The sequence below is a fragment of the Hyperoodon ampullatus genome (assembly GCF_949752795.1).
Source record: "Hyperoodon ampullatus genome assembly, chromosome: 1".
Classification (NCBI taxonomy): Eukaryota; Metazoa; Chordata; class Mammalia; order Artiodactyla; family Ziphiidae; genus Hyperoodon; species Hyperoodon ampullatus.
Window position 1 is genome coordinate 3,465,826 of NC_136914.1, and position 21,947 is coordinate 3,487,772.

At 49.6% G+C, this 21,947-nt stretch overlaps 2 protein-coding genes across 3 annotated transcripts in view; one reads left to right on the forward strand and one right to left on the reverse strand.

Annotated features, from left to right (window-relative positions):
• GATB (glutamyl-tRNA amidotransferase subunit B) overlaps positions 1-14,065 on the forward strand; it is a gene marked incomplete at its 5' end in the record, with an annotated part of 76,521 nt that extends 62,456 nt beyond the window's left edge. Inside the window, 3 exons of one of the 2 annotated variants that reach the window (XM_079702224.1) lie at positions 5,309-5,387; positions 11,862-11,996; positions 13,357-14,065. In XM_079702224.1, the coding sequence (XP_079558350.1) occupies positions 5,309-5,387; positions 11,862-11,996; positions 13,357-13,485 (343 nt within the window). In that variant the 3' untranslated portion in view covers positions 13,486-14,065. The remainder of the gene's footprint in view (positions 1-5,308; positions 5,388-11,861; positions 11,997-13,356) is intronic. The other variant, XM_079702225.1, reaches the window with a different exon arrangement.
• A 6,964-nt stretch (positions 14,066-21,029) lies between these two features.
• FHIP1A (FHF complex subunit HOOK interacting protein 1A) overlaps positions 21,030-21,947 on the reverse strand; it is a gene marked incomplete at its 5' end in the record, with an annotated part of 105,238 nt that continues 104,320 nt past the window's right edge. The window contains one exon of the mRNA XM_079707829.1: positions 21,030-21,450. Within this exon, the coding sequence (XP_079563955.1) occupies positions 21,197-21,450 (254 nt within the window). The 3' untranslated portion in view covers positions 21,030-21,196. The remainder of the gene's footprint in view (positions 21,451-21,947) is intronic.

The window sequence follows — 21,947 nt, forward strand, 5'->3', positions numbered from 1 at the left end:
TGAGGTACCAAAACAATGCACCCCCGCCCCCGATCCCCAGACTCGCACGGCATCTGTTGCCTGCTTGTCTTTCCTTCTTGTCCTCTCTACTCAGAAACTTCAGTCTTCACACTGAAAAGCCCGGGCCCATTCAGGCAGAGTTGATGGAGGAGGTATAGCTGTACCAGGGCCTGAATGGCTCTGGAGAGGTCTTGGTGAAGGAAGGGCCGGGCGACATCTGTGGGGAACCAGGGCGTGGGGATGGCGAAGGAGCAGCAGCTTTGGGGGGCGGAGGGAGCATAGCTGGCAGGAGCAGAGGCTGGAAAATGGCAGAAAAGGACAGTTGACCGTATGATTGGGGTCAGGCCGGGGCATGGAGGGTGTGGAAAGTCTCAGGAGCTGAGCCGTGAATCCGGCGCTGGCCATAGAGCCCCCTCTGTGTGGAGCTCGTGGAGAGCCAAGCAGGACCCCGGCCCGGCCCTTAGGAAGCTCTGTGTCCCGGGGAGGACTGGACTTGTGCACTAACGCTTTTACCTCAAGGCAGAACGGGGTGCTTCTTGTTTAGAACTACTCACAGAGCGGTGCAAGCAGAGAGGGACGAGGCCACGTTCACCCGAAAGGCTCCGGGAAGGAGCGGTTGGAGCTTTGGGAGGAGATCTAACTCTTAGCTTTCAAAAGCGTTTTCCACGTTGCTGACTGATTGCTAGAGTCGCTGAATTTCAGTCTCAGCAGAGACCTGAGCTGCCTCTGGTTCAGCTCTTTCATTTAGCAGAGGAGGGAATCCAGGCCCCGAGAGGTAAGGTGCACAACTGCTCAGACCGGAAGGCAGCCCCCTGACTTCCAGACCCGTTTCTCTATATGTTGATCTGTGACGTGAGGGGTTTGCTAACAACCATTTTAGGAGCTTCTACAGGAGCTGAGATTGATACATTAGCCTGTCAAGGGAACTTGGAGCCTCTGGTATTTATCCAAACAATTTGTAAGCACTAGAGTCTTAAGAACTCCAAGGGGGGCTTCACCTGGTAGCACAGTGGTTAAGAATCCCCCTGCCAATGCAGGGGACACGGGTTCGAGCCCAGGTCCAGGAAGATCCCACATGCCGCGGAGCAACTAAGCCTGTGCGCCACAACTACTGAGCCTGCGCTTTAGAGCCCGCGAGCCACAACTGCTGAAGCCCGTGTGCCTAGAGCCTGTGCTCCATAACAAGAGAAGCCACCGCAATGAGAAACCCACGCACCGCAACAAAGAGTAGCCCCTGCTCGCTGCAACTATAGAGAAAGGCCGTGCGCAGCAACGAAGACCCAACACAGCCAAAAATAAATAAATAAAATGAATAAATTTATTTAAAAAAGAAAAAAAGAACTCCAAGGGCACCAAACTCTAAATAAAAGTGTGTTTGGTTGTTCCAAAGTCAAGTAAGGAGGAAGCTAAGCAACAGTTCTGTGCTAGAGTTTATGTAGAACAGGAACTGAACAGGAAACAAGCTCTGTGTAGCAGCTCTCACAGTCTACACAGTTCAGGCAACCATTGCCTGGGCTGCATATACCAGCCTCACCTTGGAGCAAACATTAACCAGTGAGCAGCCTCGGCAGCTGGGCTAACGTTTCCAAAGCCTAGGAGAGCAGTAGCTGCAAAGCTAGCAGTAGTCTCATGATGACACCAGGCAAGGGACACTCCAGAGATCACGTTGGCAGGAAGTGATTTTGCAAGTGAGCGTTCATCTTTAAAGACCCCTGAGAAGACTGGTGTTTAAAGGGTCTGGCCAGAAAAGTGCTTGTTGAACTTGGCTTTTTCATTATTTTGAGTATATTGCTTTTTTGGTTAATAACTCATAACTGTTCATACCAGGTTTGATTTAGTTAGGGAAGTGGAAGTTACTGATTCCCTGACCAAGTATTTCCTGGTAATATCAGGCCGGTGCAGCTGTCCAGTTGTTCACTCCAGCCGAGGGCCTGAACTTGCGGGTCAGCTGCGGGCAGCAGCTCCTGAGGCGCTAGGAAACCAGGGAAGGCCTTTGAGCTGAGAAGGGGCTGAGGCTGACAGGAGGATTAGTCCGGCAGCGTGATATGCGGGGCAGCGTCCAAGAATGGGATGTAGGAGGTGGGAGCCTGTTAGAGGTCACAGCCGCAGGCCTGTTTGTATACAGCCTGTGAGCTAAGGAGGATTATTACCTCGTATATTTAGAAACCAAAACAAAGACTACATGACCGAGACCAGGTGTGTCACACAGAGCCTTAAACATTTGCTCTCTGGCGCTTTCCAGAAGTTTGCCGACCCCTGGCTTAGAACATGTGTGGGGAGACAGGAGCCCGGGCCACTCCTGGCCAGCGGGAAGAGGTGGAGGAGGGCAGTCAAGGAGGGGGGAGAGGATGGGAGGCCCAGGGAGGGGAGGGGTTTTCTCAGGGGTGCGGCAGGGTGGGAAGCTATTATGTTTGGTAACTAGTGAGGGGAGGTGATTTTAAAAGAACAGCATCTGCAGAGGGATAGGGTTGGGATCCAAACAGCAAGGGCAGACAGTAGCCACTGATACTCTTCATTGGTAAAAAAAAAATAATAATAATAAGGTCAAGCAGAAGCAAGTGACTGCAAGATCACTTGGAGGTACTGTCAAGACTGGGCAGATCTGAGCACTCGTGAAGGTGTGGGGTTAAAGCTGCAGGAGGGAGGAACCCGGCATCCAAGTAGGATGCGTAGCAGTGGCAGGTGATGCAGGCAAGAGCATGGGTCCAGGGGGCTGTCTGATGGAAGAGGAGGAGGCGGGCACCCTAGAAAATTCTGAGCCTTCCATCAGCGGATGACCTTACGATGTGGGAGGTGAGGGTCCGTGCTGAGAAGGGGCGTGGGAAGGAGACGCTCTAGAACAGCAGCTTGGGTGGGAGTGCCAGGCAGGGGCGCTGGGACGTTAGCAAGATGAGCAGAAGGATTGCTGAGCAGCCACCTAGGTGTCCGTGTCTCCCTGTCTTTCTCCACCCACAAGCCTCTGCATCCCATGAGCTTGGGCCTAAAATGAGCTTGGGGGTTGCGACGGGCGGCACGTTTCACAGGAACGGGGGTGGTTGTGGAGGTGTCAGGGTGTCTGCTTCCAGAATCCAGGCTGGAGGTGGAGTCGGGATCCCATAAGAGCTCCAGGGGACTGGGTGAAGTTGGAAGGCTTGAGAGATGCCATTTCCCCTCGTCTGCAGATGCGCCGGGCTGGGGATGGGAGACTAGCCTTCCACGTCGGGCTCTTCTTTAGTGGAGACACACCCACGGCCCAGAAACCAGCGTGATCTGACAGCAGCCAATCAGTAGCTTGTGCTTCTGCTGCCGTTCTGTTCCAAATCGGCCGATTTATTTGTTTAACCTGATGAGGGGGGCCTTTCAAGGCCAGGGTGACAGGTCCTGATCTTTGTCATCGTCTTACTGGAGGTGAGCCCTGGCACAGCTGGAATTAGTAGACGCAGTGTCCCAGCCATCCCTGTTGGGGGGAAGGAGTCTGTGGAGTCTGTGACACAGATACTGCTGACCTACTATGTGTCGAGCACTGTGGGTACAAAAGGGCGATTGAGAAATCCCAAGTCAGTGGAGATACTTCCTAGTGAATGAAGGTCATTGGATGAAAGGCAAAGTATTTTTAGTCATGCTGTATTCTATTTCTGTCCTCACATCCCTTTATCATCAGCTCGTGTGGGAGTGGGGACCCTTTTGTTTGCAGGCTTGAGAAATCTAGTTCAACCTCAGTGCTTATTACAGGTTCTACACAGTCTACACTCTAATTGGCCTTTACATTTACTAGGATCGTAGAACATCCAAGAAACCTGACTTTTTAAAACAACCTGGATTCTTTATTACTTGTCAATAGGGTGGGAAGTTAGAGAAAAGGTGTCTTGATTCCCCAGCCCTTTGCCCCTCGTCCTGCTGAGATTTAATCAGCGTGGTCCAGACACTCTGCAAACCTAATATCCTCTTGGATTGATCTTTTATCCATACTTCGGGATAAGCAGACACTTGCAGGACAGTGGGCCGCCTCTGTGTGTCAGCTGCCTCACGTGAACAGCCCTGTGAGGTTTCACTGCACCTGAGTCAGACCTGGTGCACTTGCACTCGGTTGGCCTGGAATTCCGGGAAATTGGCGTAGGGGCTAAGCAGTAGTTTCCTTTTTACTATCTAAGAGCTTAACAAAGAAATTAATAGTGAGTGATGGGAACTGAGACTTAAACAGAAGGTGTTTTCAAGTAGCGTTAAACGTTCCAGAAGCTTTCGTTTACACAGACACACTAACGTACTATTTATGTCGTTCCAGTCTATTTAAAACTGGTCCCCTCATGACCTCAGACAGACAGCGTTTCATTAGCCTAGTTGCTGCATGTGTTTAAAAGTAGCAAAACCGTGTATTTTAAAAGAAATAGTCTGTATTTCAGTCTTTCCACTAATCCTAGGCACTCACCTCCCCCTTCAGCCCAGAATGTCAATTAATGACTCTTTACGCCTTTGGTTGCCTCTCGTCCTTTTATATCATGGGATCTTGGCAAATAAGTCCCTTCCTAGAAGTGTAGGCGTAATGAATTCCAGGCCCTTCTGTGAGAACCTGTTGAGAGCCTGCGGCAGAGAGCAGTATGTGGGTGCCCATGAGGATGGCTAACGACATGGCTGGTAGTCACCGCGTCCCTAAAAGACAAGCTCTTACGATTAAAAAGAATTTAATATTTGCACAAAAACACTCGAAAACTGGCCTTGTTAGCTGTTTTGTTTGAAGTAATTTTTAGGCTGATCTTTCAGTCGAAAATATTTAATTACTGGGTTTTGGTTTTTCTCTCTTCTCGTCATGGTTCATGAATTTTGCAGCCACCTCCTTTTTTTGACTAATTAAACTGAGCAGTTGTCTGTCACTACAACTTCTGCCAAACTACGGTTATTGTTGGGTAGTAAAATAAAGAAAAACAACACTGGTCACAAAAATGTGTTCTATCCTAAAGTACAAAATAACTGGGCTTCCCTGGTGGCTCAGTGGTTGAGAGTCCGCCTGCCGATGCAGGGTACACGGGTTCGTGCCCCGGTCTGGGAAGATCCCACATGCTGCGGAGCGGCTGGGCCCGTGAGCCATGGCCACTGAGCCTGCGCGTCCAGAGCCTGTGCTCCGCAGCGGGAGAGGCCACAACAGTGAGAGGCCCGCGTACCGCAAATAAATAAATAAATAACATAGAGCCTAACTGGCCTGTTACTTTTATTCCTGGGTGTGGATTTAATTATTCAGACCTTCAAAATCACGTGCTTTGATTTTAAATAACCATAAATGCATACACCGACAGTGAAATGTACATGTTTCTTCTCTCCTTTTTGGGGCTGCTAGTCCTGTCACACCCTCTGCCCTGACTGAGCTGCTTGACCTGCTGGACAGGAAAGCCATCTCTTCATCCGCAGCTAAACAGGTATGTCCCCACCTCCCAAAGGGTCCGACCACCCTGCCAGCCCCGTACATGTTTTATGTGAAACTCAAATGCCATCACTAAGTGAATTTCATCTTTGAAGTATTAAATGCTTCTAAATGCTATTTTTATTCTGAGAGGTAGAAACGTTATTTTAGCAAATGAAATAAAGCCAGCACTATGTATGACGCAGGTAATTTGCTTCTCATCTTTGCTAACCAGACGGAGTAGTTGTTTGGCTTTGCCCGGAATGTTTCCCAAACATTTGTTTATGTGAAAGGCGGGCCCTGAAGCTCCTGGGGGCTTCGGCCTGTGTGCTTCCCCCGTGCCCTGTGCGGCCGACACTGCTCCCTGGCCCTTGTCCTCCCTTTCCCGTCCTCTGCAGCCTCCCACCCAGTACCAGGGGCTCGTTTGTCTTGTCACGTGGTTGCCCCTGAAAGTCAGTCTTCCAGCAAGAAGGGTGAGGCCAGAGAGACTGCCTCCCACTTAGTAGATCCAGTTTGACACACAGGCCCAGTGTGTGAAAACCCAGAAAAAGAGCATCCTCATCAAAGACGGCCTTCCGCCTTATCTCCAGCCCCACCTGACAGTCTCAGGTGGGTGCAAGGTCCCTGGAGCTCAGACAACTCTTACAAATAAGCACCCAGAAGGATAAAGAACACCAAGGCGGCCGCCTGATCTCGACTTGAGATATCACAGCTGTCAGTTCTTCAGCCAGTAACTTAATGTTATTTTAATGGTGCCTTTGGCATTTAATATTTATACATGTCCTCAGTAGTGGCAGGTTACATAGTGAGGCTTTGGAAAAGCGGCTGCTTTTGGCTAATTACGAGGCACCATGGAGCATACACCCAGCTCTGTGCTGTGAAACTGGGGATGGGAACTAATAAAGGCTCTGTTTACCCACCATCAAGTGAGGCTGTCAAGTATAGGGACTGCGCCACATTTAGGAAAGGGTTTTGGTTGCCTGGATGTCAGAGGAATACAAATGTTTATGACAGTGCTTAGCAGTAGCAGAATGATTAGATGGCCTGAGGGCAGAAAGAAACTCTGTATATACACATAAGGGCAAATGAATTGTTGCATTTGAAACCAAAGAGGAAAAAAACCTTCTCCTTCCTACTCCTCCTGCCCCAGCAAAGAAAACCTAGTGCAGATAATATGTTAGGTTCAGAGGGGAGAGACTAGAACTGCCGGGGGATGCTGACAGCTGGGTTCAGATACAGATAGAGACATTTTTGGATTCTGTCGGCTTCCAGCGTGTTTAAACGAGGTGGGGTGAATCCCTGGCTTCTGTAAGGCAATCACAGAACCAAAATAAAAGTCTGATTGTGTGTCCCATGAGGGCATCTCACTTATACACCACTGCCTTAGGGGATTTGCTTTTTAATTTTTCTACCTTGTTTTCTGTTTTGTAAAAAAATCACTGATCTTCTGGTGGAAAAAAAAATGGTATTTGTTCATTGTAACAAACTTAAGTAATGCTGAAAATATAAAGATTTTCCAATTCTACCACCTTGAAATAACTACCATTAACACTGGGTGAACGGGACTTCCCTGGCGGTCCAGTGGTTAAGACTCCGCGCTTCCATTGCAGGGGGCGCGGGTTCAATCCCTGCTCGGGGAACTAAGATTCCACATGCTGCACGGCGTGGCCAAAAAATTTAAAAAATTTAAAATATATATATATATTGGGTGAACATCATCCCAGGCAGCTTTCTGTGCATACATACAGTTAGCAGGATGGATTGTGGGCTGGGCAGACAGGAGCTTAGAAAAATAAGGCTTTTGAAAATAAGAGGTTTTAGTGTACTGTTTTTTAGTTTTATTTTTTAAGAAGCGTACAGTTCATTGGTTTTTAGTATAGTCACAAGGTTATAACCATCACCACTATCTAATTCCGGAACATTTTCATCACTGCAAAACCATAACCCTGCATCCAATTAGCAGTTTCGCCCCATTAACCCCTTACCCTAGGCAACTGCTAATCTACTGTCTGTCTCTATGGATTGGCCTAGTCTGGACATTTGAGATAAATGGACTCATACAATATGTGGCCTTTTGTGTCTGGCTTCTTTCGCCTACTAGTGTCATGTTTTCAAAGTCCAGTACTTCACGCCTTTTTATGGCTAAAGAACATCCCATCGTGTGGACAGAACCGCATGTTGTCTACCGTTCATCAGTGAGTGGACACTTGTGTTGTTTCCTGTTTTTGGCTCTTAGAATAATGCTGCTGTGAACACATATGTACAGGGTTTTGTTGGCGCATATGTTTTCAAATTTCTTGGGTCTGTACCTATAGGAGTGGAATCTCTGGGTCATGTGGTAATTGTATGTTTAACATTTTGAGGACCTGCGGGACTGTTTTCCAAATGGGCTGCACCATTTTACAGTCCCGTCAGCAGTGTGTGAGGGTTCCAGTTTCTCCACATCCCCGCCAGCCCTTGTAATTGTCCTGCTTTTTGATTGTCGTCATCCTAGTAGGTGTGAAGTAGTAGCTCATCGTGAATTGATTTGCGAATTGATTTGCATTTCCCCGGTGACTAATTACATTGAGCGTCCTTTTTATTTTTAGAGTTTACTGTAAAATGTAACACATAAATGTGTTATAATTAATTTTTACTGAATTTGACAGAGGAATCCAAGTAGGCCTTAGGTTTTAGAAACCCTGTGAGGCAGAACGACTCTGGTTCCACTGGTTACTGGTGTTTCCTCTGACAGAACTGGAAGAGGTCCTACTAGTGACTGAATAACCAGGAGCTGAGAAAGAACGTTGACTGAGAAAGTGACTCCTAAGGATGACAGATACGCAGAAAGAGTCATCCTGCCCTGAGAACGTTCTGAACTCCAAAGACTCTCCCACTTTACGTCTAATCTATTATTAATCCACCTCTTGCCATCCGGCTCTCCCTTCCATGATTGTCCATTATTTTCATCCTTCACACATTTCACTGCACCTTCCCCCCAGGTGTCCCAACAGTGCTTCTGAGGTTTACAGACCTCATCCCCTCAGCTCCCTGGGCCCCAGGGGAGTTACGAGGTTGCTGCCATGAGGCAGCCCTGTCTTTCAGAAACAGAAACTCAAAGATTATCACCCTGAGCAACCTCCTGGTAACTGCAGACAAAAGCGCCCGGGCTCCTCTCACAGGGTCCGGTTCTGTCTAATGAAGGAGCCCCCGCCTCCTCCCCTCCCCAAGGACAGGGCACACCACACTCCCACCTGCAGAATCACAACACCCCCGCAGCTAGCATGCCAGGGTCCTGAGCCTCTGGGGACTCGGAGGCCCCGGGCATTGTCCAGACTGCTGGCCAGCCAGGCCCCAGGGGAAGTCACCCCAGATGCCTACGTGTCTCCTCTGTGCGAGCCTGGAGTAGGTGCAGACGGTCCACCGTCTCCCAAGGATTGTCCCTCTAGTGCTTCCTGTGGGACCAGGCTGGCCTGGGATTCCACAGAGATGGAAGTCGAATTATAACACGCGAGTGTGCCCTTTAAGCAATTTCCTCTTGTCTACCTTGGGGCCTACTTTAAACAGAAATCACCAAAAACCTTTTAATGTAGAAAATGTTACGTCGTGCAGTAAAACTTACGAGTGATTTGATGTCTTTTTCTCCCTTTTAGTGCGCCGGTTCTTTGCACATGTTCCCATGCCCTGCGTCTCTTAAGGGCCTAGATTGACGTCTGTGCCTTTCTAGAAGAATGACCTTTCACGATACGTGCCTTTGCCCAGAGGGGCCCCTCTCTGTCTGTCTGTCTGTCTGTCCCTCCCTCCCCGCCTCTCTGGTCTTTCCGCCACCCTCGGACCCCGGAAGCCCCACACAGGCAGGGACAGGCCAGCAGCCTGTGTGCTCTCCTCCTGTCCTTCCCTCCAGATTCTTTAAAAATAGCTCTAGCTAGAGAAATGGTTGGCTAGTAGTTAGGAGGGCGTGTGCTCGGTCGCCAGGAACTGAAGCCTGAGTTTCCGCCCCATGCGTCAGAGCCGGCTTCGGTGGTCGGGGTGTGATCGGGGGTCCCCAGCTTGCAGTACTCCCAACCCCGGTGGCCATTTGTTAACCCAGATGACCGGCCCTGCACCAGGACCCCCTTGTGATGTGGTCCATCTTGGGTGAGCAGTAGCAGGCCTGGGAGCTGCACGCCTGGCCGGAAACAATTGTACTTCGATAGCACTTCCCAGGGTGGCGATTAAACACAGACCAAAGCTGAGGATTTATGCCGCAGCACGAGGCTGGCAAGCACAGAGCCACGATGTCTGCAGCCAGGAGGCCCGGGGAGGCCGCAGAGTCTGGCCTGGAGGCGGCCGGGCCCCCTTCAGTGGCTCCTGCCCTGCTGGGCTACAGCCAGGAGGGCACAATCTGTGCCTTAAATAGGAACAAGCAGAGGATTGGATTCTGGAATCCACTGTGTCAGCCCAGGGGTGCTAATTTGGGAAGTGAGGAAGCTGATGTGTTCGCACTCTGGGAGTGGGAGGACCCTGCAGCCACCGGGCGTTTGCTCCTGGAGGCTGCCGAGGTGCGCTTCCCTCGGTCACTCCTTGGTACCGCTCCCCACTCTCCCAGGGAGCAGCCAGCCTCCCTGCGTGTCGAAGCATCGTCCCAGCCTCGTCCTGCTTTTCCTTCTGGAAGGTGTGGTTTGGCCTTTGGTCCCTGCCTGCCTCAGTTGCCTTTATTCTTGTGATTTTGGCCCAAGCAGATCCAACCAGTGTTTGGGCCTGTCGGGTCCCAGCTGTATTGGGTGTCAGGCAAAGGCTGACCCCTGGGCGGCCAGCTCAGCTCTGCACTTTCGGCCACAGTGGCTGCAGGGGCCTATGACCGCCAGGCGTTCAGCTCCTCCCAGGCCTGGGCTGCAAGCAGCGTCCACCCCTGCTGGGCTTTCCTGTAGAGAGTTGCTGCGTAGATTCTCATAAATCACTCTTGCAGGTGATTTCTGTTATAAGCTAGGGATCCGATCTCTCTTGAGATCTCCATCCTCTCTTCCTGAATGTTGGACATTTTCAACTAGAAACTTTTTTAGGAGACTCTGCAGATGAACGAAATAAACACTGGTCAAAATCCACCAGTGGGGGGTCATTTAAGTAAATCATGATGAATATTAGATTTTTTTGTTAATACAAGAAAGTACTTCTGTAATCAGTGAAACAGAAGCAGGTTACAAATTGTATATGTGCTGTGATCACAGTTATGTTACAAAACAGAAAGAAAACCATGGAAGGGAAAATACCAGAACACTAACATGGGTCACCTTGAGGGGATGGGAATCGGGTAAGATTTCTCTTTTCTGTATTTCCTCCCTTTTTTTCTACAGTGAACACGTATTGCATTTTATAATTAGGAACAATGTTTTAAAATTGTAAGTCTTATTCAAGAGAAATACATCTATCAGGGAAAGGGGGCAGAGAAGCTCTTCAGACGCCGAGTCTTATCCGCGTCACACATTGTCTGTCCTCCGGTTCCTGTGCTGTGGGCGCCATCGGTACGTCCGCTGAGAGCAGGGGAGGTTCTTACGCGCTGTGTGCCTCTCTCCTCAGTGCCTTTCTCCTTGTCGGCTGAATACACATTTGAAGAATTGAGTTGGAGGCACTTATGTTCAGTATTTTTCTAAGAGCGGGACAGGTCTGCGTACGTGGCCAGGGCTGTGTGGTGGTCGCCAGAGCGTGCCCTGTAGGCGCGCTTTCGGAAGGATGCCCCAGAGACGCCTGTGGGCCACAGTCACCGTGGGCGCCCGACAGCCCAGCTGAAGGCACACTGCTCCGGGCAGAGGGGCTCCTGGCTGGAAAGTGCTCAGTGCCGACCGCTGGCTGAGACGGGGATCCCCTCCCCTTCCAGCTCACACTAGAGAAACAGGCACCGTGGAGAACTGCCCTGGGTCACCCCTTCTTTACAAATGTCTTCCTTTTTCCCAACTTTATTAAGTTTGGGAATTGGTTATCTTTTTAAGTAGAAAAATACCCACACCATCAACTGCTAATTATCCTGGCCAGGTTCGGGGCCCCATCCCCCTGTGGGGATGGATGTGGTGAGCCTTGGGCCCCAAGGATTGTGATTTATGTTTTGCGTTATTTTCCATTCTGTATCTTCATTATGGGCCCCTCTCTCGTCCCCTCCCCGAAAAAACTCCCGTTTCCCAGCAGAGGCCAAGTTTTCATGACCCCCTCTAAGTGCAGTGGTGCCCTCTTGCAGCCCGTGTGGCCCCATCCTTCACCAACATGTCACCGCAACTAATTAATTCAGTGGCACTCCCGTCAGCAGGGGCCCTGTGAGTGATCATCCTCTCACACTCCCCGCCCTCCCTGCTGCGCCCTTGGAGTCGGCGAGTGGGGACGACCCGTCTCCACCGGCAGGGTCTCGGGCTCTGTTCTGAGGGCGCAGCTCAGCGCGGGGAGGCCCCGGGTGTGTCTGCATGCAGCTGGGATCCACTGACTGCTCTTGCACCCCAGCAAGTGGAGCTGGCAGAGCGCCGACCCCGCCCCTCTCCGCCCGCAGGTGTTTGAGGAACTGTGGAGGAGTAAGGGCAAGACGCCGGCACAGATTGTTGCAGAAAAGAAGCTTGAACTGATGCAGGACGCAGAGGCGCTGGAGCAGCTCTGCCGCGCCACGCTGGAGGCACATCCTCAAGTGGTACTTAGCCCCTCGGGGGAAGGGGGTCTTCACGCGCAGCGGCAGGTGGGCAGGGGGTCGCCGGCAGAGGCCCAGGGCCGGGGCCACCTGAGGACTCAGCCAGGAGCCCCTCTGATTCTCCCCCTTGCAGCCCAGCGGTGCTTCCTAATAATGGTTGGCCCGGTTTCATCAATAATCCCCCAGTTATTTTTGTCAGTTTTAAGCTAGAATCAAGAGATGAAATGAGGTGACTATTGGAAAAATACAGATTTTCCTAGAAGGAAAATCCCCCCCTGGAGCTTAATCTCATGGAGGTTCGGTTGAAGGGGGGTGTTAGCAAGCTTCGACCTCCCAGGCCTGCGGCCCGCTTCCAAGGTTGCCGAGCTCTGCTTTGTAAGAGGACCTCTCTATCAGGAAGCAGCAGGCAGCACTGCACAGGGGCAGAGACAGGGGAACACTTCAGTTCCTTTGAGAGCTGGGAAGAAAGGCAGAAGGGAGAATTATTTGTAAATTACGGAGAAAATCCTTGACAGGAACATAGCTGGAAATCAAGTCATTCTGTGTTCTGAGCGTAGAACAAAATAGAAGAGCTAAAATAAGGAGCATCCCTCCCTCCCCAAGTCTAATCATATTGTCCAGAGATACCTTTCAGTGGGGAGAAAAATTGCTCGCATCCCTTTCAGAATGATACCACCTACCCATCAGCTTGCGGGGACACTAACAGCTCTGTAAAGAGCTCTCGATAAGGAAAATGAGCCTGTGCAGGGTCTCAGCAATCTCCATCTTCCAGCCTCATCTGGAGTGACTGATAAAGACACACTTTGAGTTTCAGACTCAGAATGCAGCACCGCGCACAGATACTCGCAGACGCTGTTGCCGATCAGAAGCAGGACGTCGGGCGGGTGGCCCTGACGCGGTGGCTGTTTGACAGGCACTCAGCGCCCCCTGACCCGGCCCTTCCAGCCTGCCAGCCAGGCTCTCCCCCACCCAGATGCTCGGGGAGCGTTGCCATCTCGTGGCTTTGTCTTCTAGCAAACGAGCTTCTTGGCAGGGAGTGGGGGGAGGAGAGCCCGCTGAGCCCCCCGGAGGGTCAGGTGGCTTCACGATCCGGCACCCGGGTCCTGTGCACCAGCTCCTCAGCTGTGACACGTCACAGTCCTCCTCATTCCCTTCTAATCAGGAGATGGGGTAGCAGACACCTCCTTTGCCAGGAGCCCAGAAACCTCCTCCGAAGGTCACCGCCTCCCCTTTTTCCTTTTCTCATTCTATATCTAATACAGAAAAAAAGAAACTGAATTTAAGTTTCCATAAACGTAAACTTGATTTAAGATTTTTAGGCGAGAGCCTCTATTTTCTCCTCTAAAATAATTTGTCTTTAAAGGTCACGGATGTAAAGAAGGGAAACCCCAGGGCCATAAACAAACTGATTGGGTTGGTCCGAAGAGCGACTCTCGGCCGAGCAGATCCGAAGGTGATAAAGGAGGTGCTGGAGAGGCAGCTGTCGTCGTGACGGGTTCGGGTCCCCCTGCCACGGCCGGGCTGGAGCCTGTGCGCTGACGTCCTAGGCCCCAGCCAGACGCCCCGCCCGACCTGCGCCTTGAGGTGCCACCTCCACACAGACCAGGCCTGGCACCGTTGCTTCATCGACATCACACGCTTCCAGGGGAGGTGCAGCAGTGGTGAGAAACGGCACGTCCTAGTGCACAGTGACGCCGAGCTCAGTGCCACATGCTGTTTCAGATACTGTCACCACCCTAGGAAAACGTTTCATTCCGCAGGTCCCTCAACAAATATTTTTAAGCACATGCTAAGGGCCGGGCGTTGTTCCAGGTGCTGGGGATTAGCGATGATGAAGAGAGGCCGTGATCTGGATGCAGTATTTTGTTTGAGGCACTCTCATTAGTCTTAGTACCAGGAATTAGCTGTATTCTCCCATCACTGAGTAAAAGTGATGTTGCCCATTCAATGCCCAGGGATCCCAGACGGCAGAGGTCTGAGAATACATGGTTTTGTTTTTTTTTTTTTTTTTTTTGGTAAAAAAGACAACAGAAGTTTTCAAATAAATTTAATGAATAAAATTTATACTGAAACATCACATAAAAAATTAACTTACACATCAAAGATTGTGCAGTGGACAAACCCCCATCCCCACCCTCAGACCAAAAAAGTTTGATGAAAAAAAAGCTGTAACATTAAACTGATTTGTTTTGCCTGGAAAGAATAAGATGGTAAGCTAGTAAATCAGAATCTTGACCTTTAATGGTAACTGTGGTACAGTTAACAGTAGTCCATGGAGGCTGCGTTGCCCTCACCCCTGTTCTCATGGCAATAATACTATTTCTCTGTCACACTGGGGCACCCCTTTGTTCACTGCACGCCTTTGTTACCTCTGACTCACAACACTAAAGGCCAGTTTTGCAAGTGCTGTTTTTTAAAAGCACATGTCAAATAAACTGTGACATAAAAGAAAATCATTGGAGGCCCTGATTTGACACTGAATTCTCTCTTGTACTAAGAAGAGTACAAACATTTCCGTCATGAACGGTGCTCCAGTGGCAGCTGGGGACCTGGAGAAGAGTCACCAACTTAGCAGCTCGTGGTTCCTGGTTGCAGACGATCGCTCAGGACTTCCCTGAGGACGGCCCCGCTTCCCAGCCAGAAAAGCAGGGACCAGTCATCTGGCTTATTTCAGACAAGCATGAAGAGGTAAGGTTTTTTTAAAAACTAACTTTTTAAAAATGAGTGACTTAGAAGTGTTAAGAGAATACGGTACGTTACATCACCCAGGAAGCCGCGTGCCCCTCACGCATCCTGTTGCAGTACTGAAAACTCCTGGGCCTGACAGTGAAATATTTTCATCAAACCTCTTTTCGAGAGAGAAAGGCAGAGCCAGTCCCCACCCCCCCACCCCATGGCTCTTGAGTCTGGAATCTGGCGGGATCATGATTTTGTAAGAAATGATAAGATTCAGTTTTGTTTTACAAACTCCATTCTCACCAAAGGTCTGGCTTCTTGGTCATCAACCCTTACAGAAAGCACTGGACGATCTTTCCAGGCCATTTTAAATCAAGGGCTTACTTAAGTGGGGTCTGGGAGGGGCGGAGACGGCCAGATGGAGGCCATTTACCAACAGTATCACGTCATATGTAAACCGTCTTATGGACTGATCATTTCAGGAGAAGGATGCCATTGCTGGGGGTCGGGGGTAGAGGGAGGACGAAATGGGTACAGGGGGTCAACTATATGGTGGCAGACAGAAGCTCAGCCTTTGATGGTGAATACACCGTAGTGTATGGAGAAGTCAAAATATAATGTTACACACGTGAAACATACAGTGTTATAAACCAGTTACCTCAGCACACAAAAAGGCACTTGATCTTTAAAATGCTAACTGTCATCCAGCTCTGACAATTGCTTGTTGTCTTGAACGCCCACTTCTGAAATCCTTAAAATGAGATTGTGTTGTTATAACTGCTCATAGCAAGAAAAAAACATATCAGAGCACAGCTCAGATATCTTACCTGGAACCTGACTAGATATTCAAAATATATGCTTATCTAACACCCTAAGAAATTCACAGAGTATGGCTCTACTTGTAACTGGGCTTAAGTGCAATACAATTTTAAATACATTTTTGCATGAGTGTGAATTTAGTCTGGTTCTGTTTGCTGTTCAGGGGGAAATCTCATTGAAATGTATGAGTTGGCGCCACAGGTGAAGCCAGTGCCATCTGCCATTGGAGCCCACACACCTGGAGGCTGGGAGGGCAACGTGCTGGAAGACTGGCTCCCCCGGGTGCCCTGTGGCTTGAGGAGGAGGTTGGTTGGTCGGCTGGTTCTGGGGGGAGGGGAGGGGTGGCAGCCGCAGCACTCGGCATCACAGGATCCGTTTTTAGCAAAAGTTCATTAAGTTTATAAAGCAAAATTAATGGACAACCTTTTGTGGAAGTCCCTCTGTATGAGGGGTGGGTGCTGCCATCCACTAGGCTTTTAAACTCTGGGTCTAGGAAGGAGCTTCTTGACTCTGTCCAGGCTTATGCATCAAGGTGAACTTCTGTTCCCATCTTTTAAGATGTCGACAACCCAGGGAAAAAAACTTGTCATTATTTATACCAAGTTAAGGATGTTTTTAGCTGAGCTCCCTCCCTCCCTTCTTTTTGGTAATTATGGCTAATCTGGAAGAAGGCTATGAATTGTTTTCAAGTAAACACTCTCCTAGAGCTTTGCGTTGGTTGGTTAGTTCGATATATAGCTTACGGCCAGGACCCACAATCCATATTGTATTTTTCATGTCTATTGAATTTAGCCACATCATTTCAAGGATTCCACATAGGACTATTTGAAAAAAACCCACTAGATCTATAGGAAAGGCCATGTTATTTACCCACCACCAAAAGCAGCATGGAAATGGCTGCCATGCCTCTTCAGCAGATTTTAGACAACTTGCATTTGTGGATTATTTGTGAACAGAGCGGACCCTCGATGGTGAGATGGAAAGCGCTGATTGAAATCCTCTCTGTTGTCTCCCTTAGTCAGACGTCTTAGCAAAAATCATTTAAGTAATATTGTCAACACCAAATAATCTTTTAAAATATCTGCAGGGCAAAATGGTACCTCATTATAGGTGGGCCTTTTCTAGACTTGTCCCAGTAAAAAGTCAGCTGCTGCCCTAAGAAGCACAGACTTCTGCAGCCTCAGCTCCATGAAATGCGTAATCTGGCCTAAGAGCTGCCATAACCCTTGTCAGGTTCAGAAAGCACACAGTAAATCTATGGTTCCCCAAAGATGCCTGAAATACGTATGGAACGCATGCGGGCAGACCCTACTGGCAGCCTTGTTCCTTGTGTGGGTGACAGGAACAAAATTCACAATGATGACAGGACAGGGAGGGGCATTCCCAGCTAAAATCGGCCCCTGTCTTAGGATTCCAAGTGCAGAGGCCAAAGAACTTTGCCCGTCCCTCTGGTCCCTACAAAGCCTCAACGAAAATCTTTCACTGAAGCCCTCGTTTATCCAGTTAATGAGCTGCCAGGATGATCTGTCCTCCAAAACAAGTAATGGCCTAATAAACGCCTGAACATAGAGAGGATTTACTGAGGCAAAATTATCCCGAAAACAATTCTTAGTCTTTTGAGAGCTCTTTCGAAAGCGTTAGGTTTATGATGGTCATTCAAAAAGGAAAAAAAAAAGTCAAGTCCATTTTCTTAAAATGTTTCCTCCGTGACGTGATTTAAGAAATGGAGTATAAACCGGTTTGACAGTGTTCTGTCTTAAGCTGTTATCTGATGGAGAATGAGTGTTGTGTGATTTACAGTCTGATGGCTGAAGCGAGAAGGGGCCGAGAATATCTTCTTAACGACTTAAAGTGTTGTGGTCTCAGCTACAGAGGGCTGCTGTTCAGGAAGAGCTCATACCACAAGGCTGGCTGGGACGTGAGGTGAGCCACAACGTACCCCGGCCTGGCCAGTGACTCGAAGTACCACATGCAGTAATAGCTGTCCCGCAATAAAGTGTTTCATAAAAATGGCCAAGCGTGCCAGCCATTTCAGTAAATACATGGCTGGTAGTTGGCAATTACATTGACCCATCCCTATGTGAGAGCTGGGTGTGCGCTGCAGACATTCACCGTCACATCTGTGACATGTCCCACCCCCGCCAGGGCCGCACTTCCCAAGGAGAGCAGCCCAGGCACACTGACCCACGTTCAGAACGGGCAGCCTACCCACAACCCCAAACCTCTGAACACAGCTGGAAACTCACCCACACTGACCCTGGCAACCAGGCTGATTCCAAGACATCAAAAACGACTTTCAACCCCGAGTACCACGGGCTGCCCAAAATTAACAGGTAACCTGAACAGTCACGTATCCTGTCTCTAGATTCTACTCATAAGAGGATGCTCTCCTGACAACACCCTGGAGCCAGGATGTCTTAATGGACTGAAAATCAACTGCATCAGACCTAAGTAAAAGCCACTTGATGAGGAAAAGAGACCCCTGAGGACCCGCGGAAGAAGTGAATGCATCCTCCCTACCTGTGACAGAGGCATCGATTCCAACCCCAGCTCGTCAAAGTATTTTACTAAGTCAAATGGGGACCATTTCACAGTTCCTCTAAATACCGGGGAAGGAAAGGAAGGTACCTACTAATAAAAGCACATCTCTGATTGGTTACTCCAGCATTCCCACTTCATGTCTGGGACTCTGTAATTCACTCCATAAAACTGTATTTTAGGCTAAACTCAACCTGGAATCGCTTTAAAATTTTTAAAACAAACGTTTTTAAGGGCACTTCCAAAAATCAGTTTTAAGTATCCCAGTGCTCTCCTATATTTTGAAGCACAAAATCCACTCCACCTAGAACTTTACGTCAGACTCTGAGTTATGAATCAAGATGAAGGATGTGATGCTCCAGGAACCCGTGACTCACCTCTGCTGCCCGGGGCCACCAGGCTCGACACAGCGACGCCAACCTCAGGGGCTGCACCAAAGCCTGTGTCCACTGAGTCCTGGGGGGGGCCTGTCGCATGCAAAGGCATCCACGCACTGGCACATTTTAAAGCATGCCAAGTACTGTTCAAAATCCTTCCCCAAACTCATTGCGAAAGAGATTTCTAAGGGTGTCACCTATTACTTTATGACTAGAACATTCTACTTCATTACCGAGATTTTTCCCATCAAGGAATTCCCATCGCCACCCCCTGCTGTTCAGTATCTTCCTATCTGCCTAGATCAGTGTTCATTCCTCCAAACCCCCCAGCATCTGTTCTTCTCCTATTTTAGCTTCCGGTTTCTGCTGTGTTCCCTCTCGCATGTCCACACCACCCCCAAACCATCCTTAACCTAACCCACCTGGCTGTTCTCCTCAACTGCATGGGTTCACAAGTTCCCTAGAATATATTTCCAGGCCCATTTTCTGACTTCATTTTGAGAAACGCTGGACTCAGTACTCTGGTGGAGGGCTGCAGTGGTTTCAGAAAGCTGAACCAGTGTCCACCTCCAAATAGGTTGGGTTGTCATGTGGGTTTGCTACCAGCACCCAACCGTGGGAGGTAGTTAATTTTCCTGCCTCTCACCCCACACCAGTCATCGCTGTCCTCCTTTAAAGCAAATCTACTTTTTTTTATAAAAGTACCTACTTAATAAAATACTCTTTCCCAGATGATGCCTTCCACAAAGGAGACTGTGGTTTTCTATAATAGAGCAACATGGACTCAAGGAGAAGAATCGACACCATCACCAGATAATGGAGAGACGTGGAAATCAGACCAGAAAGCTGAAGAATATGGCTCTCAGACGTGACTTTAGCTTCTTATATACCTGGTGAGTCCAAACTGGAAGACAAATACTTGTGCAAAGCAAAGCTGGAGGATAATACATTACAGCTGAAACTCACCTTCTCCTCTCTCTCCATCTCTGAGCCACTGACTTTTCCAGTAGAGACACTTACGCAAATACAAGTGGATGTTGGGAAGCCAAGAGCAGGCCAGTCCGCTGGGCCTCGTACATTCTGGCTGCTGCACCGCAGCCGGGCAAACCATCTTTCAAGACAGACAAGTTTGACGTCAGAAACGTACAACGAATCACTATCTTTGGTTCCTTGCCTAGACTTGCAAGCACTGCGAAGCTGGACTCCTGAGAGCCATCCAGCGCCGGCCAGAGCTCCTGAGGCTTCATTCCAGGACTGGCTCACTCGCTTCAAGATCCCTGAAACACAAAAGGCAGCCTCGGCCCTGCAGCGTCTCAGATGTGCTTCTCTCCTCCACGCCCTTCCTGTACTAGGGCCTGATGGATGAAAACCAAGCCAGTGCTCCTGAGGCACCACCACCAGCCCTGTGACTGCCCCCGGGGCTCAGCAAGATGCCCACAGAAAGAACAGAGAGACCCGGGGCTTCCAATTTCCTTCCAAACGTGTGTTGGTGGGGGGTCATCCTGCTTACGTGCTTCTCACCTGCCCACAGTACAGGAGAGTGGAATCTAATATCCATGAATATCAGTCGTTTATTGTCCTGTTCTTTTTTAGCCCACAATTAATTATTTTGTGTGTTTGCCCCTCTCTGTGTGGTAGGAAGACCATGGCTCTAAGTATAATTACCCTTGGCAGAGCAGGCTGCAGAGCAGAGAGGCACTAATACATCACGGTGGGGCCTCGTAATGAACCCCATTACTCAGAAGGCAGGGTTCCTGTGTGGAGTGAGCCCCAGCAGGCTCCCCGCGACCTGTTTGCCTTTACATCCTGGTTCCGTAAGTGGCTGTACAGTTCCTGTTTCTCTACAAAGTGCAACATATTAGAAAGAGCAAACAGATTTTAAAATAATTACCAAGGTTTGTACAAACTGTATTTAGTTTACTTTTATCCTTTCCCCCACACCATACCCCTCCAAAAAACCCACTATGAGACAGTTTCACAGATGAACCAGTTTGTTTTTCATAAAACACTTAAAAAAATAATGATGGTTGTCTTCTTACATAAGCATATACCACACTTTGTTCATCACACGGTGGATCAAAGTCCTAAAAGCCAAAGTAACATTTTGCATAGGCATAATTCATTTTGTGCAAATCTGACTAAAATAAGGCTATTTTCAGGGTTTAGGTAGTGATATACTGAGCAAGGAAAGCTCTCAAGCAACAAGAACATTTCCCTGCATTCCAGATTCTCTCCAACTACACCTGACTTCCCAGGCAGAGAGCTGAGACCAGTGGATTTGCCTGCACTGTAAGGCAACACGTGCTGGGCGGAATACAAGTCTTGGAAGTAAGATGCAAAGGGACGGATGCTGTGTGCTTGTGTGACGGAGGCAAGAAGGCCTCCATCTTTATACTCTTTATGAGACGGAAGCCACAACGCAGAGGCCACAGGGGCAGGTGTGCGTTCTTACGTGCTGTTGAAGGTCCTTCTGAGGTGGGCACCTCCAGAGATCACTGCGTCCCGGTGTTCACTGGGTGTGATCTAAGCTGCAAGCAGAGTGACTCCGAGGGATGGGAGAATAAGGACCAAGAACTCTGAGGAGGAAAAACTGAGCCAAGACTTAGATTCTAGGGGTACAGGGTGGGAAGATCCGGCTGGGGAGAGGAGGCGCCCAGAAAAACCCCCTCCCCACGTATCAAGTATCGTCAGGAAGTCTCAAAGTAGAGGTGTCTGTAAGCAGCTTTGCATTTAACGTTCAGTCAAGACACTAAAACCTTAAAAAAACAAGAACCTCTATTTGAAAAGAAAAAGCTAACAGTAGCTGTCATCCGAGTCGCCCAGGATCTTGCAGCAGAGAATGGAGTGCTCCTGGGCCAAGGCAGCCAGCTCCTTCAGGAACTCGGGGAAGAGGGCAGCCGCCAGCATGGTGTCCCGCAGGGGCGGGGGCAGGCTGGGGGGCGCCCCGGCCACCTTGGCTCTGTTTGTCAGGAAGGGCTGAAGCACTCGTGGGGGGCCATCCAGAAAACTCCGGCCGCTCCCTGTCCTGGAGGCGTCCTGAACGGGATCTGAAACTAGAAGGAAGACGGCCATGGTGATCCTCCAGAGCCCTTTCCGCCCACCCCTTAAATGAATGTGTGTGCGTTGGGGGGGTGTGGAGTGGAGTGTCTCGTGCGGGTTCAGCTCCCGCTCTGACTGGAGTCTCAAGACACGACCCCCAGTCCCCCCCTCACTCTACTCTGAGACACATGGATCTGCCCAGATCAGCTCCAGCACTGGGCATGTGACGTGAGAGTTTGATGCCAAATCCTGTAGGAGGACCTTCATGTAGACACTGTGGCAAGAATACAGGTTTATCAAGGACCGTCCCCGCCAGGGGCCTGGCGACGGGGGAGAGGGAAACAGGCACGTCCTGCGGCCGCATCAACCAAGTGAGGACACAGGTCACTGCGATGGTTAGTTAGGAGCGTTCAGGGGCTCCACCTGTTCTCCCGGCCTCCCAGGGTCGGGGTGACCGTCCGCCCTTTGCCAGCTGAGCCCTGACCACCCGGCAGAGCTGCAGGAG